The 15,839-nt window shown below is 61.7% G+C and overlaps 1 protein-coding gene across 1 annotated transcript; it reads right to left on the bottom strand.

Annotated features, from left to right (window-relative positions):
• Window positions 1–5,689: 5,689 nt before the first annotated feature.
• On the bottom strand, window positions 5,690–15,375 carry PNPLA5 (patatin like domain 5, triacylglycerol lipase; the record flags this gene model as incomplete). Its single annotated transcript, XM_084878306.1, has 9 exons — window positions 5,690–5,777; window positions 6,108–6,224; window positions 8,350–8,482; window positions 10,357–10,542; window positions 12,334–12,394; window positions 13,446–13,655; window positions 13,983–14,048; window positions 14,466–14,698; window positions 15,183–15,375. The coding sequence occupies 9 exons, from the start codon at window positions 15,373–15,375 to the stop codon at window positions 5,690–5,692; spliced, it is 1,287 nt and encodes a 428-aa protein (XP_084734432.1).
• Window positions 15,376–15,839: the final 464 nt, after the last annotated feature.

Below are 15,839 nucleotides of genomic sequence, written 5' to 3'. Positions count from 1 at the left end.
GTGATGAGAGATCCTAGGGCGGGGGGCGGGGCGGGAGGGGGAGGGCGACTGCAGCTCTCCAGGACCAATGGCAGACCCAGAAGGACCCTCTCCAATAGCGCCCCAAGTCTGCTTTTAATAAGGCGCTTCGTAAGCAGGGAGCAACTTGAGAACAATTCTAAAGAGGTTTTAGTACGAACCCTCATCCAATCATTGACTTTCTCTATCTCTATATATCTATATCTATATCTATATCTATATCTATATCTATATCTATATATATCTATGTTCTCGCGTGAGTGAATGCTGATGCTCCAGGTGGGGTTCTCACTGCAGAAGAAGGCAAGGAAGAGCCGTGTGGTATTGAACTGGAACCTGAGGTACTGATATGAGTTTATTATTTTTAAAACTATTTCTTTTTGCTCACAAGGCCCTTGGCACTGGGGTTCGTCACACCAGGCACACCCAGCGCCCAGATCTCCTTGGTTTCCAATACTCCCCTCCCCCCCCCCCAGAAGGAAGCGGGTTTCCTGAAGAAAAGGTCAGTCCCAGGACTGGGCAAAGAGTACGAGATGAGCCTAAAAATCTTGTTGGGCCAAAAAGAAAGAAAGTGTTTTTAAAAGTGATAAGGGTCTGTCAAAAGGACACAGCGGTAGCTTGCAAGGCCAAGTTAGGAACAATTTGCACATGTTAGACAAAAACTGGAAACAAACATCCCTCAGCAGTAGAATGGCTGAATGGTGACGTATTCATACAACGGGATGCTTACCACACAATGATTTAACGATATGAAGAGTCGCTGGCACATGCAGCACCAGTGAGCTTTGCAATCAGAATGATGAAGCCCGGTCAGCAGGGGTTCGTGGTGAGCGTCCACCTGTGAACCCGGAGGTCAGGGTTCTATTCCCGGTCAGGGCACATGTCTGGCTATGGGCTCCATCCCCCAATGGGGGGCGTGCAGGAGGCAGCTGATCAATGGTTCTCTCTCGTCACTGATATTTCTGTCTCTCTCCCTTCCCCTCTGAAATCAATAAAAAAAATGTATATTTTTAATGACGAGTAAAAGAAGCCAAATACAAAAGGCGACATGTCCTATGATCCCATTCACGTATAGTTCAAAGACAAGCAACACGAATCTACGGTGATAACGGCCAGGAAAGGGCTTAATGCGGGTCCGAGGGAGAGAGCTGAGTGGGAAAAAACACGGAGTGCCCTCCAGCGAGGTGGGGACATTAGCTTGCTCTGTGTGGTTACGTGATGACTTAGACAGAGTGCACATAGAGTAGGTGTCCAGACGATATACATGTGGTGATGGATAGAGGCAGAAACCGGTCCATAGATGCACAGACAGGGCCTGCCTCATGGACATGCCCAGAGGGCCCTGCACGTAGGCTTAATGCTCTGTGGTCCCATCTTTAAATTGCAATCGTTTTATTTGACCTGTGCTCTATGCGTGCAGTCTGACCGGCTGATGGAGCATGTACTGAGGATCTGGAGCCTCGGAGTAGGAGCAGGTCCACCCACTGCTGCCTTCTCGGGACAAGTTCCTAATTGCCCACTCCTCTGTCCTCCAGCGCCCCAGCCCTGCCCAGCCTCTCTCCTCGCCCCTCCCCACGGGCCAGGGGCCTGAGAAGAATGCTCACTCCCCATGGCATCTCAGACTCGTTGTCATGGTTGTCCTGGCCTGGCAGCGCCCAGGGCATTTGGTGGGTGAATCAGCCAGAGTGAGCCTCTGTCCCACCCCCAGTTCAGGTGCCCATTTGTCTGGCATGGAGGTTGCAGTACCCTCGGGGCGGCAGGCCTGTGGGGAGGGGAGATCCCTGGCTGAGTTCCCGCTCCCAGCCAGGGCGTGACATGTGGGTCCCACCGCTGACAGGAGGAGAGGGGCAGCCAATGGGCAGCTCTCAGAGTCAGGGGCTTGTCCCCCAGGCTCTTGTGAGGGTCCACAGGTGCCCTACGAGGGGTGCAGTGTTGGAGGGAGGGACATGAACTACCTAGAGCAGACAGTAAACACGTTGACGGTTTGGGGGATTGTGGGCGTTATATTAGCACCTTGAACCGCATGTTCCCTGCTTTTTGAACAAGAAGGGCTACACTTTATTTTTATTTTTTTATATATTTTATTGATTTTTTACAGAGAGGAAGGGAGAGGGATAGAGTTAGAAACATCGATGAGAGAAGAAGGGCTACACTTTAATCTTGCACAGGGACCCAGTGTTAGGAGTCTCATTCTCCTCAGATTCCTCTGTAGGGTCTCTGCAATCCCAAGCAACACCCCAATGGGCTCTTAACAAGCTGTGCCTGGCCAGTGTGGCTCAGTGGTCGAGCATCCACTTATGAACCAGGAGATCAATGCTCAATTCCTGGTCAGGGCACGTGCCCAGGTTGCAGGCTGAATCCCCAGTGTGGGATGTGCAGGAGGCCGCCGACCAATGATTCTCTCTCACCCTTGATGTTTCTCTCTCTCTTCATCTCTGAAATCAATAAAAATTTTACTTTTAAAAATTAACCAGCTGCTTCTAAAAGATATATAGGAAAGCTATAAATCAAGACAGTGTGGGATGGGCATAAGCAAAGGCATATACTTAAATGGAACAGACTAGAGACCCCCAAATAGGCACACACCTATACGATGGCTTGTTTTTTGACTGATAGCCTTAAGGGCAGGGAACAGAAGCTTCTTATGAAACAGAGCTGCCCACCAAGGCCTGGTCTGCCCGCTGCTGTGCACGCTCCATCTCTGGGCTGTGGAAGAGGCCGGAGAGCCTTGGTCCTGAACGCCTTTTCCTAATAAGGTGGCCCGGAAGTTCTCTCCCTCTGACATCCCTAAGGCAGCCGAGGGAAGGCTGGGCGGAAGGCGGCAGCGGGTCGCTGTCCGCGGTTCTGAACTGGACAGCTCCCCAGGTCCCACCGCCTCTCCTCATCTGTGATTCCTAGAAGCCACGACGGCTGGTCGCCCTGCTTTTGCTTAGTTTTATGTGCTATCTTGATGCATAGTTTCCTGTTTGTATGTACTATCCATGTTTGAAGGTAATTACTTATTTATTATAGACACGTCAAACTCATAAAATCAGAGAGAATAGTGTAATGAACTTCTATGTACTAGTCACCCAGTGCCAAGTGCTAGCAATTCATATTTCATCAACTCTCACTCACCTCCCCGCAAAGGATTATTTTGAAGAAAACCTCATGCATCGTGTCATTTAATTTATAACTATTTCAGGACTAGATGCCCAGTGCACAAAATTTGTGCACAGGGAGGAGGGTATCCCTCAGCCCAGCCTGCATCTTCTCCAATCTGGAATCCCTCTCAAAATCCAGGACTGCTGGCTCCCAACCGCTCACCTGCCTGCCTGCCTGCCTGCCTGATTTCCCCTAATCACTTCTGCCTGCCAGTCTGATTACCCCCTAACCACTCCCCTGCCAGCCTAATAGATGCCTAACTGCTTTCCTGCCAGCCTGATTGCCCCTAACTGCTCTCCACTGCTGGCCTGGTCACCCCTAACTGCCCTCCCTTGCCAGCCTGGTTGCCCCTAACTGCCCTCCCCTGCCAGCCATCTTGTTTTCACATGGGGGGGGGGCCATCTTGTGTGTTGGAGTAGTGGTCAATTTGCATAATACCTCTTTATTATATAGGATGATCTCTAGAGCAGTGTTTCCCAACCTTCTCTCATGATGAGAATCACCTGGTGGAGCTGTTAAAACACAGATTCCTGAATCCCAACTAAGAAGTGCTAAACTAGAATTTTTGAGAACATATAGATAAAATTGCATACCTAACTTAGTGCTCTGTATATAAAATCTGTCTTAGAGCACTAGTTAAGTATACAATTTTACCTATATGTTCCCAAAAATTCTAGTTTAGCACTTCTTAGTTGGGATTCAGGAATCTGTGTTTTAACAACTCCACCAGGTGATTCTCATCATGAGGGAAGGTTGGGAAACACTGCTCTAGAGCACATGTGTCAAACACAAGGCCCGCGGGCCAAATCCAGCCCGCCAGGCCTTGCAATGTGGCCCGCACCGCGCTGTCATCACTGCACTCCGCTGTCAGTTTATGACATTGTCAGTTTATGACTGTTCAGTAAACCATTCGGCCCGCGATTTAGGCTGGATTTTAGATTTTGGCCCCTTCTCTGATTGAGTTCGACACCCCTACTCTAGAGGATAATAACCCCGTGACAACATATGCCCAATGCATTAACACAACTAAAAAGTAATGGCTACCCCTTAACATCACCACACATGTGGCCAGTGTACACAACCAGATGTATGGGTGAGATGCAATGCTCAGCAGTGTTGGGCTATCTGCCTGGGGACGCCTAAGGTCACCAGTACTTAGTGCTGGGACACAGGTTGCCCCCCTAGCATCATGTGACCACAGCCACAGATTGGCACATACCAGTCTGCTTGCCACAGATAGCGTCAAGCAAGTCCGAGGCACCGGGTGCTGACCCGGGCAGATGCTCAAACCCACAGGGTGGTCCCTGAGGACACCTGTGCCCATGAAGGACAGGCTCCAACCAGGTGCAGGTCAAGGTCAGTTACACCGGAACCTCTGCAGAAGAGTCCTGAGCAGAGTCACTCTGTGTCCCCAGACCTGAGCCTGAGTGGCATCTCCACCACCGACTGGCTGTGCAGCCTGGGACAAGGCCTTGGCCCCTCTGAGCCTCGGCTTCCTCGTCAGTGTAACTCACCGCGGTCACCCAGCTGCTTTAGCGCCCTCTCCCGGAATGACTGTCTGCCAGCCCACATTCTAGGCTTCCGCAGAGACCCCGCCAGAACCCCTTTCCTCCCGGAAGCGCCTCTCCTGCACCTGACCGCGGGTTCTGTCTGTGTGGGGGGCTCGGGGAGAGCTGGAGGCCGTGGAAACCAGCCAGTCCAACCCCTGGTTCTAAAGACGGGAAATGAGGAGCGGGATGAGGAAAGAACTTGCCTGGTGTCACAGGGGCCGCCGGTGGGCACCCCAAAGAGGAACACACAGCTGGAATTCCGAAAAGGTTTTAATCCCTTTAACCTCTCTCCTCTCCCCTGCCCTCTCTGGGCTCTCGCTGGGTGGGCCCAGGAGGAAGTGAGATGGAGGCTGAGGAGTGAGCCGGCCATGGGGGTCACGCCCGGGGGCTGGCAGGGCAGAGAACTCAGAGAAAGGATCTGAGGGCAGCACAGCCCCATCTTTCCATCTGCTCCCCATCTCAGCGGTGGCATCTTCCGCACCTCGTAAAGCGCTCAGCTCACTGCCAGGGGCCCGGCCGGGCGCCCGACCCACCCCTCTCCGCAGCAGCCCCACCACCGGGCCCCGGAGGGACAGGCCAGAGCCCAGGTGTGCATCACTGCTGCTTCCTTTCTCCTCCGATGAGACGGGCAGGCGGCCCAGGCACACGGTGGCTAGGACACAGCGACAGGCTGGGCCCCTCCCCAGGAAGAGGAGCCCCAGGGAGCCGGGTCTGGGGAGAAGGGGCTCCAGGGGGCTGGCGGGTCCCCTCTGGCTCCTGAGGGCCACCTCCCCACACACACACCACCCGGGACGGGAGCCTGAGAGGAAGAGGGTACATAGACAGTACCACGCGGGCCTCTGGGGCCAGGGGCAAGGCTCTGAGCTCCGGAGGTTAAGTCAGAACCAGGCCTCACTCAGGATGGACTTGGGCCCCCAGGACAAGGGCCATGACAGACCGGGAGAGGCCAGTCACGGGCCGGCCCCGCCTGATGCCCCTCAGTCCTGAGGGGCAGGGGGCACGGGCTTCTGGGCAGGGTCCTTGGCAGGAGCTGCCTCCGGTGGGAGGGGGCTGGCGACAGGTGAGCTGCAGAGGAAGCAGAAGCCCATGAGGGCAGTGGTCAGAGCCAGGGGTGGGGAAAGAGCTGGGGGATGCCATGAGGGGAAGCCTGGGCCCTGTGAGCCCGGCCACTCCTCCCCCAAGTCCCGCGACAAGGAAGGAAGGACCGAGCCAAGCCCCTGTCTGGCTGAGCTCGGAGTGATGGAAGGTTCCAGGGGGCATGGCGAACCCCCAGGGTCAGCAGGCTGGCCAGGCCCAGGGCAGTGTGGACTGCCTGCCCAGGGTCAGGGGAGCAGCGGGTGACCCCTCCCCGCCCCAGGACTGCTGTGTGGCTCTGCCCACCGGGCTGCGCCTCACCTGAGCCGTTCGAGGAGCTGGTCCCTCATCCTGGAGCACGCCCAGACCACCGCATGCCTCAGCTCGCCCTGCATCCACCACAGGTCAGCGGGCATGTCTGGCAGCCACAGGGCCAGCCTGGAGGAGGGGCAGCAACAGCTTCACCTGAGCATCGGCCCAGCCGAGCCCACCCTCCCCTCCCCACAGGCCGGAGGGGAGTCGGGAGCCCCGCACCCGGGGTGCCAGGCCTGCAGGAAAGGGCTGGGGTGAGGAGCAGCCAGGGCACGGGTTCCACCGGGCGCAGCTCAGCCTCGCAGGGCACCTGCAGGAGTGAGAGGCCGGGACTGACACAGAATGGCCTCCTCACTTGGTGGGCGGCCAGGCGCTGAGAGTGCACTCCACAGCATGAGTAGAAAGGGCAGGGGGACGGAGCAGGGTTTGGGGGGCAGGCTGGCTTGGGGTGTAACCCAGCCCCACGGCTTCTCAGCTGTGTGCCCTGGGCGGGGAACCTCTCGGCCTCAGCTTTCTCACCCGCCAAATACGGACAGTCGCCTCGCCTGCAGTTCCTAGCCTCCCCCCATCTCCGGCCCTTCCTCTCGCCTCTCCCCAGGCCAGCTCCCCCCTCCGCACCCCTGCATGCGCTCTCGGCCCAGCAGCCAGGCAGAGGGCGGGCACGCGGCTGTGGCGGAGAAAGCGCATTGCCGGCACCTTCCCTGGACTGCCCTCCCCCGCCTGGCCCCCGAGGGGCCTCCGGACCAGGCCTCGACCGGCAGACGGGCCCAGGGCCCTGGGACAAGCAGCACGGAAGCCGGCTGGCACCGCCCTGGCTCCAGCCCCCGCCTCTATGGTCACACCTGGTGCAGCGGACAGAAGCACCAGCAGGCCTGCCCCCGTGGCCTGGCAGGCCTCCCCAGCAGTGCTCATAGCTGGATTCTCCTTTTTAACGGGAAAGACGGGAATTTGCCTTTATCCGGTTTTATTTCAACCTAGGGTCTGAGTCTCATGGCTCAGCTCAAGACGGCGCGGCCAGCGGAAGGCCCTCTCCCCGCTCTGGGTCACCAGCCGTTTGCACGGCGGGGGTTGACCCCATGATTACCGCCACGTGGAGCAGGACCGAGACCTCCACCCGCGGCCACAGGCCTTCTTCCGGGGAAGAGGGAGCCTCTGAAATGCAGCGCTCCCAGGACGCTAGGGTCCCCTCGCCGCCTTCGACCACAGTCAGGTAAAGAGCACCCTCCTCGCCCGGCTGGGAGCACCGGGTGCCTGGCCCCTGCGCCCTCCCCGCCCCGTCTGGGACAGCCCTCCACCTGTGGGCCCGTCTCACTGGCTTCCCTTCCTGCTCCTCCAATGAGCCTTCCCTGCTCCTGCCCCAGCCTTTGCCCATGCTGTTCCATCTGTCTGAAACGCCTCTCTCTTCCCTCTTTGCTTAGTGGATTCTTATTCGCCTGTCAGATTATAGCTCAAAAGTTATCTCCTCTAGCCAGGCCAGCGTGGCTCAGCTGTTGAGCATTGACCTATGAGCCAGGAGGTCACAGTTCGATTCCTGGTCAGGACACATGCCTGGGTTTCGGGCTCCACCACAGTGTGGGGCGTGCAGGGGGCAGCCGATCAATGTTTCTCTCTCCTCACGGATGTCTCCATCCCTCTCTCCCTTCCATGGCCAGGCAGCCCCTGGTGTAAGCCATCCCAGCTCACAGCCAGTGTAGCCCCTAGGCACCTCCAGGCAGAGCAGTGCTGACACATGAGCGTGTGTGACCTGTGCCCCCCAGGCTCCCAGCCAGGGCCTGGATCGGCGCTGCCCCCTAGCCCCCAGCCGGGGCGGGGCCCCTGCCAAACCCTGGCTGACTCTCGCTAGAATAAACAAACAGCACAGAGCGCAGAGTTAGAGTGAGCAGAGGGGCTTAGCCACAGCCAGCCTGCCATGCAAGGAATCTGAGGCCAGAGAGGTTAAGAGACCTGGCCCAGGCCACACAGCAAAGCTGAGCCAGTCCAGCCCCTGGAGTTGTTTTTAAAAATAGCACATGGTCTCTGAGGCTCTGACTGATGGGACCCAGGTCCTACAGACGAAAGCGGCCAGGGCACTGGCCAGGAGGCCCCGGCTGGTCCGCAGCAGCTACAGCCTCCGAACCAGCCCCGAGAGCCCTCTGGGTCCCTCAGCCAACACCTGGCTGCGTGGAGAGCCCAGCCAGGCTCTGCCCACTGGTGTGCCGGCCGCCCTTCCTGCCGGGGCACTGGGCTCCACCACAGCCCCGCCCGGCCTCACCTCCTGCCCTGGAAGTAGACGAACTCGAAGGGCAGCGTGCAGGGCAGCAGCAGGTAGGCCAGCGCCTTCCCGGGCCCGGACTGGCGGAAGCGGGCCCAGGGCCTGGGGTCACTCCTGTTCGCCTTCCTCAGGGCTGCAAGAGAAGCAGGAGCGTGCCCACCGGCCCCTCTCCACCCTGCAGCCCGCAGGGGGCGCCCACCCCACCCACAGAGCGAGGAACAGATCAGCCCCCGCTGGGAGCCCGCAGGCGCCAGGCCCTCAGCGGGTGCCCCTTACCGTCCGAGAAACAGGCAGGGGCGCCCCTGTCACAGCAGAGGAGACCGAGGCTCAGAGTGAGAAGGGCAGTGGCAGGGCCGGGATGGACCCCGCTCCCGGCGTCTCTCTGGGAAGTCTGCGGCGGCCGCCGGGCGGGAGCAGGTGCTCCTGCCTCACCTCCCTCCATAACAGTGGGCAGCGGTGTCCCTAACCACAGCGGGGACTGCAGCTGCCGGGACGACACTTTCCCAGCCCTCTGTCCCCTTAACTGACCGGGTGGAAGAGGCCTGCACCGGCTGGGGCAGAACCAGAGCCCAAACCCCTGTGCCGGACCATGGCACCGCCACCTGCCCCCAACCTGCTCTGGCCGGTGCTTTCAGACGCAGACGCTGGGAGGGTCACGTTCACCAAGCCCCGAACAGCCCCCAGACGACCTGGCGTGGCCCGGACTCCTGCCTTCCCCTCCCCGAGCCCAGGCTGTAATGCCAGGATCCCCCTTCCTGGCAGGTAGGTGAGGATTAAGGGGTGCCTGCGAGGGCCAGGCCAGCTGACTATTTCGTTCCGATCCCGGAAGGGGGCGCCCCTCCCCAACCCCAGGTGCTGGCTGCCCTGCCCCATCGAAGAGGCGGCTCTCTGGTGCCCCCGTGTGGCCAGGGATGGGGCCAGGGTTGCAGAACGCCAAGCTCCTACCCAGGGCTCAGCACACAGTAGAGCCCATTTCTGCTTGCCCTGTGTGGTCCCTCCTCCCTCATCCCCTCGCCCCCCTCACGGACCCTGCTCTGGCCTCACCACCCTCATCTTTCCTCCCAGCCTCCTGCCGCTCAGCCTGTCCCCCGAGCTAACAATGACGGAGCCATCCATCCATCAGTCATGGACCCCTGGGCAATAATGACTAGAGTTCAGAGTAGCAATGAACACTGAGACGAGGGAGGGGGCTGCCCCTCAGTACACCCCTCAGTGGCCCCATCTCTCCCCTCGAGGCCACATACGCAACCTTCCCAGCCTCTCACAGCTCATCTCTGCTTCCTGGCCCCTCAACCACGGTTACAGCCACGGGGGGCCCCCAGCTCCTCTCCCCGCCACACGACCCCAGGACATTTGCACATTCTGTCCCCTCCGCCTGGACCCTTTCTCCCCTCTCTTTGCCTGGCTAGCTCCCCCCGTGTCTCATTTAGATGCTAACCCACCCCACCAGCACCGTTACAGCTGTCTGCGGGACACCTGTGATTGCAACTCGGACTTCGAGGTCACCAAGCAGGACTCCTGGTTCTGCCATTTGCTGGCTGTGTGACCTTGGGCAAGTCACCTAACTGCTCTGTGTTGTGGTTTCCACGTTGATACAATGGGGACGACTCAGTGCCGTCCTCAGAGGGTTGTTGAGATGATGGAATGAGTCTAGATTCTCTGTATGTGCCCCTCAGTGCCTCCTGCCCTGCCTCCCCCCAGGGCTTTCTCAGGCACAGACTTGGGTTCAAATCCCCCGGCTGCCAGCTCTGTGGCCTTGTGAGTCCCTTCCCCGCCCTGAGCTTTTTCCTCATCCCTGAGACGGGGTGAGGAAGCACCACGCAGGCCCGCAGGGGTAGTGAGAAGCGAGTGACACCACACAGAAGAGCCCGGGCACCCCTGGCTCTTAGCAGGAGCTCAAAGAGTCCCGCCCTCTTCCAGACCGGAGCGCCCAGGGCCAGGCCCCCTGCAGGACAGCCCTGGGGGCGGGGGCGGGGGGGCGGGCAGGTCAGGAGGAACGGGCAGTACCGGCTTCCAGCTCCGGCGACAGCTGGTCGAAGTTGGGCACGTCCTTGACCAGCACGTGGGGCACTGCCCAGTTGAGCGACAGGCCCGCCCTCTGGCCTCGGCTTTGGCCAGTGTCCTGGGTCCCGGAGGCTGGGGCCGGGGGCTCCTTTGACACCAGCGTCCACAGCACCGGCTCCTGGGTGAGTCCTGGCGGGGAGAGGCGGGATGTGGTGGTCACACAGAGCCTGCCCGTGCCCGGGACTCCCGCTCGCCACGCCACCACCTGCCGGCACCTCTCCGGCCGAACCCCGCGGTGAGGACGCGCCTGCCGCGGGGGGACGGGGGGAGGGGCTCGGCTCACAGAGACACCGCCCCAGCTCTGCGCTGCTTCCTGCTTTTCCCTCTTTTCCTTTTTGACTTTTTCTCATTCACTTTCCAGTGGTTCATCGGAGCTCAGACCCTGGAGACCCGGTCCGGGGTTCAAATCCCGCCTCACCCCCGTCAGCTCTGTGACCTGACGCTCGGGCCTCGGCTTCCCTCTCTGCGGTGGGGAATGAAGGCCTGCTCTGTGAGGCTCCTGAGAACCGGGGGGGACCGGGCTCTAGCCCGGGTCCGGGGGCGGTAGGCGCTCAGCAAACCCTCCTCACGGCCGTGTGTTTGGGGCCACGGTGTGGGGGAGCGAGGACGTGGGTTTGGGGGCCAGACAACCTGGGTTCGAACCTCTGCTCTAGCACTCTGAAAAGCACTGCCCTGTGGAACCACATCCAAACCCCCTCTGGCCCACACACTGCCCCATGTACACACACACACACACACACACACACACACACTGCCCCATGTACACACACACACACACACACACACTGCCCCATGTACACACACACACACACACACACACACACACACACATACTGCCTCATGAACACACACATACACACTGTCCCATGTACACACACTGCCCCATGAACACACACACACACTGCCCCATGAACACACACACACACTGCCCCATGAACATGCGCGCGCACACACACACACACACACACACACACACGGACACACACACACACGGACACACACATTCCTGCAGCCACACTAAGTGATGGTCCCTCAAGGTGCTGGCCTCTATTCCTTTGCTCTTGCTCACCTCCTCCCTGAGTAAAATCTGAGTAGAATGTCCTCTTCCTTTCTGTCTTCAACCTCCCCATTATCTCCCCAACTAGACAAAACCCAGCTTATATGTCCCCGCCTCCAGGAAGCCCTCCGGGCCCACTCCAGCCCCAGGCTGGGTCAGGTGCCTCCTCTCGGCTCCCTCAGCGCTGAGCATCCCTGTCTCCCTGGAGACGTCCCCGCTGGGTCTGTCCCCCGAACCAGGCCGTGGGCAGCTCAGGAGCGGACACATGTGGACTTCCTCTCTGGGCCCCCGCACCGGGCTCAGCACACACAGAGCAGATGCCGAGGAGAGAGTGAGCCAGGACCCAGAAAACCTCCCCTGCCCAGAGGCGGCATCCATCCGGGCTCACAGGGGCACGGACCCGCTACTGCAGTGGCTGGTGTGGCGCGGCTACAGCGTTCGGACCGGTCCAGCCTCGGACTGCTGAGAGGGCACAGCCCACTCGTGGCCACGGCAAGTCCCAGCCTGGAGGGCAGAGCCCCCAGCACCGTGACAGCCAGCAGCTGTGGTTGTCAGCATGAATCTGTGGTCCGAACACGGGGCCCCCCTGCCTGAGTGGCAGAGTTCACGTGCATGTAGTTGAGGAGGATTGAAGCCCCAGAGAATGTTATAAACATCTGGCCACGCCCTTCCTTTGCCTCGTGGCATCGGCCATAAAATAAAGACACGGCTTGTGGGCGCGGGCGCTGTCTCTCAGGAAGCAGCGTCCCACCGCAACCCAGCTTCCTTCTCTTGTCTGTCTGTCCTATGCCGTCAGCCGCCCCCTCTCAGGCTCGCCCTTGGCTGAGCTGGCGCGGCACAGGCTGGCACAGGCTGGCACCTACCGCGTCTCTCCAGGAACCTCAGGGCATCCAGATAGCCTTGTTTGCAGTAGTGGGTCAACACCTGCCAACACACAGGTCAGGGCGGGATGGGGGGGCCCAGACGCCCTCCAGCCGATGGCCTCAGGCTGGAGACTTGTCCTCGACTGGAGTGATCCCGGCCGCTCCCCAAGACACTGCTCGGCGGGACTCGAGGGCCCTGGGCCCAGTGCTGGGCAGGGAGGAAGCTGGGACCTCACTCCCTCCCCTGTGGCTCCCCGGCTGCGGCTCCTGCTCCGGCCCTCCCCTCTCTGGCCCCAGGATGCCTGGGCCGGTGCCTGGTGCCCATCAGTCAGGGGAGGATGGATGCCTTTGGTCTGCATCACCAGGACCAGCCTGAGACGGCGGAGGAACCCTGGGGCCATGCCCAGCAGCTCGGTCAGAGCCCCACGGTGGGGAAGAGGCCCCTCAGGCCCCGCCTCCGCTCGCTGGGTGACCTCAGGACGGCCACGACCTTCCTGAGCGCTCGTGGCCTTGTCTGTGACCCGGGCTGAGATGTCTGCCCCCCTCTGGAGGGTCAGAGAAAACGCCCTGTGTCCCGCCACGGAACCCTACCCAACCCGGAGCGTGTGGAGAGCAGCAGAGGGCCGGCTGGTTGGGTGGGGGACACCTTATGATGAAAACCTGTTGGAGGCCAAGCCACCTATTTTCCAGAAATACTGAGGGGCAAAGGCAGAAAAGTGAGTCTGTTGTCTGTTCCTGAGCGTGCGCCTCGCCTCCTCACAGCTGGTCAACCTGCCACAGTCTGGGGCAGCAGGAAGAAGCATGGGGCGCTGGCTGAGGATTTGAAATCTGGCTTTGCAGCTTCTGGGCTGTGTGACTTCAAACAAATCACTTAACCTCTCTGAGCTGCGGTGTCCTTTCCTGAGAAGCGGAGATGATAACGGTGCCTTTGCACAGAGCCTGACCAGGGGAGCCAGCCTAACACCACGCCCGCTCAGGGGGCGCTTCCGGCTGTGGGTTCGAGACCTTGACTGAGGCTCTGGGGAGGGTTCGGGGGCACGGAGCCCGGCACAGGGCCCTTGATCAGGGCCGAGGCTCTCACCGCTGCCAGGCTGGCGCCAGGGCCTGCCTACCTCGGAGCTGGGCGAGGCGAGGCAGAGGAAGCCCAGGAGGAAGTTCCGGGTGGAGATCTGGAGGCTGGCGTTGAAGGCGTTCAGCTCCTGCATGTTGGCGGAGGCGCTGGGGGGGCAGATGTCCACCGTCCCGGTGAAGGGCGACACGGTGATGGTGCGGGGGCAGTCCGCGAACGGCAGGTTGTTGCTCAGAGCCCCGTCAATGTAGCGCTGCAATGGGGGCCGGCAGTGCTGCCCTCAGGACGCCCCTGCGGCCACACGCCAGGAGCACCCGCAGCCAGGAGCACCCACCACCAGGAGCACCCGCCGCCAGGAGCACCCGCCGCCAGGACACACCGCCAGGAGCACCCACCGCGGCCGGGACCCCGTGGCTGCCCGTGGCACCAGGTCTGATAGCTCGGGGCTCTCTGGAGGACCCTCTCTGAGCACCCCAGGAGCAGGGGCGAGGCTGGCACGCAGTAGAAGCACCCCTCCTCCACCCGCAGCTCTCCCGGCGGTGCCTGGGGCGGAGAGCGCAGGGGGGCCTCGGCCACTTACCTCCCCTCTGAACTCGGGGGGGATCACCCCACAGTAGAAAGGGATGAACATGGAGCAGATCAAGGCCTGGGAGACAAGAACCGGTGGGCACGGTGCTCATGCTCCTCGGAGCAGCTCCGGGCACCGTCCCACCCCGGGACAGCCCCCCGGGTGGTGTCATTGGCCCGGGGTTCCCGGGAGAGAAGGGGGGGCAGGGGCGTCCCAGCCCCATCCTCAAAGTTAAGGGACGTGAACGCAGGACAGGCCCTGCTCAGAGTCCGCCCCCTCGCTGCTGAGCGGGCCCTTCCCCCAGGGCTGCTGCTGGGAGCTCTGTGGGAGGACAGACGGGAGGGCGGGCAGAGCACCACTCCCTCTCCGCTCCGGCTGAGAAGCCAGGGATGTCACCCCACATGCGATCCTTGGACAACGGTTCCAATGAAGCCACTGCGGTAGGAGTGGGTGTCCCCCCTCCTGCCCCCCGCCCGGGGCCCCCTGCCCGCTCACCTGGATGACCTCGTCCTTGGAGGCGAAGTCCGTGACGATGACGTTTTGGCCGTCGGGCCAGCGGGTCAGGGAGATGCCCAGCTGCCGGGAGGCCAGGACGTGGATGTCGGGGGGCAGGAAGGTCTGCAGCTGCCGCCGGATGTGCTCGATGGGCGAGAAGGCGGGGTGGAACACGCCCAGGCTCAGCTGCTCCACCTGCTTGGCCAGGCCCAGCAGATGGACGCAGCAAAACTCTGCCGGCGGGGACAGAGCCTGAGCCACCGGGAGGACAGGGCCTGAGCCACCGGGAGGACAGGGCCTGAACCATGGGGGGTGGGGGGTGGGGGGGACAGAGCCTGAGCCATAGGGGGATTGGGGAGGACAGGGCCTGAGCTACTGGGCGCCCGCCACGCCAGCTGGAAGGCTGGCTTCCCTCCTGGCGCCAGAGAGTGCCCCCCTTCTGCTCAGAATGTCTGTCCCCGCCCTGCGTTCAGACGCTCAGTCCCACCTTTTGCGCAGAGGGACTCTGAGCCTGGCACCCCTCCCCTGTGGAAAGGGGAGCCCTGGTCCCCGTGCCCAGGTCCTCAGAAGGATCACCCCGGAGCAAGCGCGCTGGGCGGAGGGACCGCTGTGCAGGACGCCCGGACCCTGGGACACCCCTCCCTCCGCCCCTGCTCCCCTCCATCCGGGTCAGCTTCGGGGAGGCTGGGAGACCCCGGGGCCCCCTCCCAGACGCACCGACGGACTGGCCCATGACGACGCAGACGGCGTTGAGCGCGCCCACGGAGGAGCCGTAGATGCGGCGGGCGCCCCGGAGGAGGCGCGGGGCGCGCTCCCGCAGGCATTGCGTGGCGCCCACGTGGTAGATGCCCAGGAAGGCGGCGCCGCTGAAGGACAGGCTCCAGCCGCCCTCCTCCTCGAAGCAGCTCATGGCGGCGGCGCGGTCCGAGTGGGGGGCCGGGGCCGGTGTCGGGCGCTGGGCGCCGGAGGAGGAGCGCGCGGGTCTGTGCGGCGGCCGGGCCGCCAGATGTGAGCTCCGCGGGGGCCGCCTCCGGGCTGGTGACCGGTCCTGGGCTGGTCCCGGCGCCCCAGCCAATGAGGCCCGGGCTGGGACACCCCCTCCTCCGGGGGCGCCGCCCCCGCAGCCTGCCCCGCACCGGGGTCACTGGATCGCGGCCCAGGTCCCCGGCGGCTGCGCCCGGGGAAAGGGCACCAGCTGCGGCCTGACCTCCGCCCCGCAAGCACCGCTGCCCCGGGCGGCCGGGGGCGGCCCCGCGGGCTCCACTGGGCCAAGCGCTCCTCGCTCCTCCGTGTCGCCTTCGCAACGCCGTGCGCGTCGGGCCTGGGTGCCCACGCCCAGCTGGCTGGCACAGCAGGGAAGGCCTCCAAGAGCAT

This window comes from Pipistrellus hanaki (genome assembly GCF_964339955.1).
Source record: "Pipistrellus hanaki genome assembly, chromosome: 3".
NCBI classification, from domain to species: Eukaryota; Metazoa; Chordata; class Mammalia; order Chiroptera; family Vespertilionidae; genus Pipistrellus; species Pipistrellus hanaki.
Note: the sequence above shows the minus strand (reverse complement) of the source record. Positions and strands in the feature narration are given on the sequence as shown.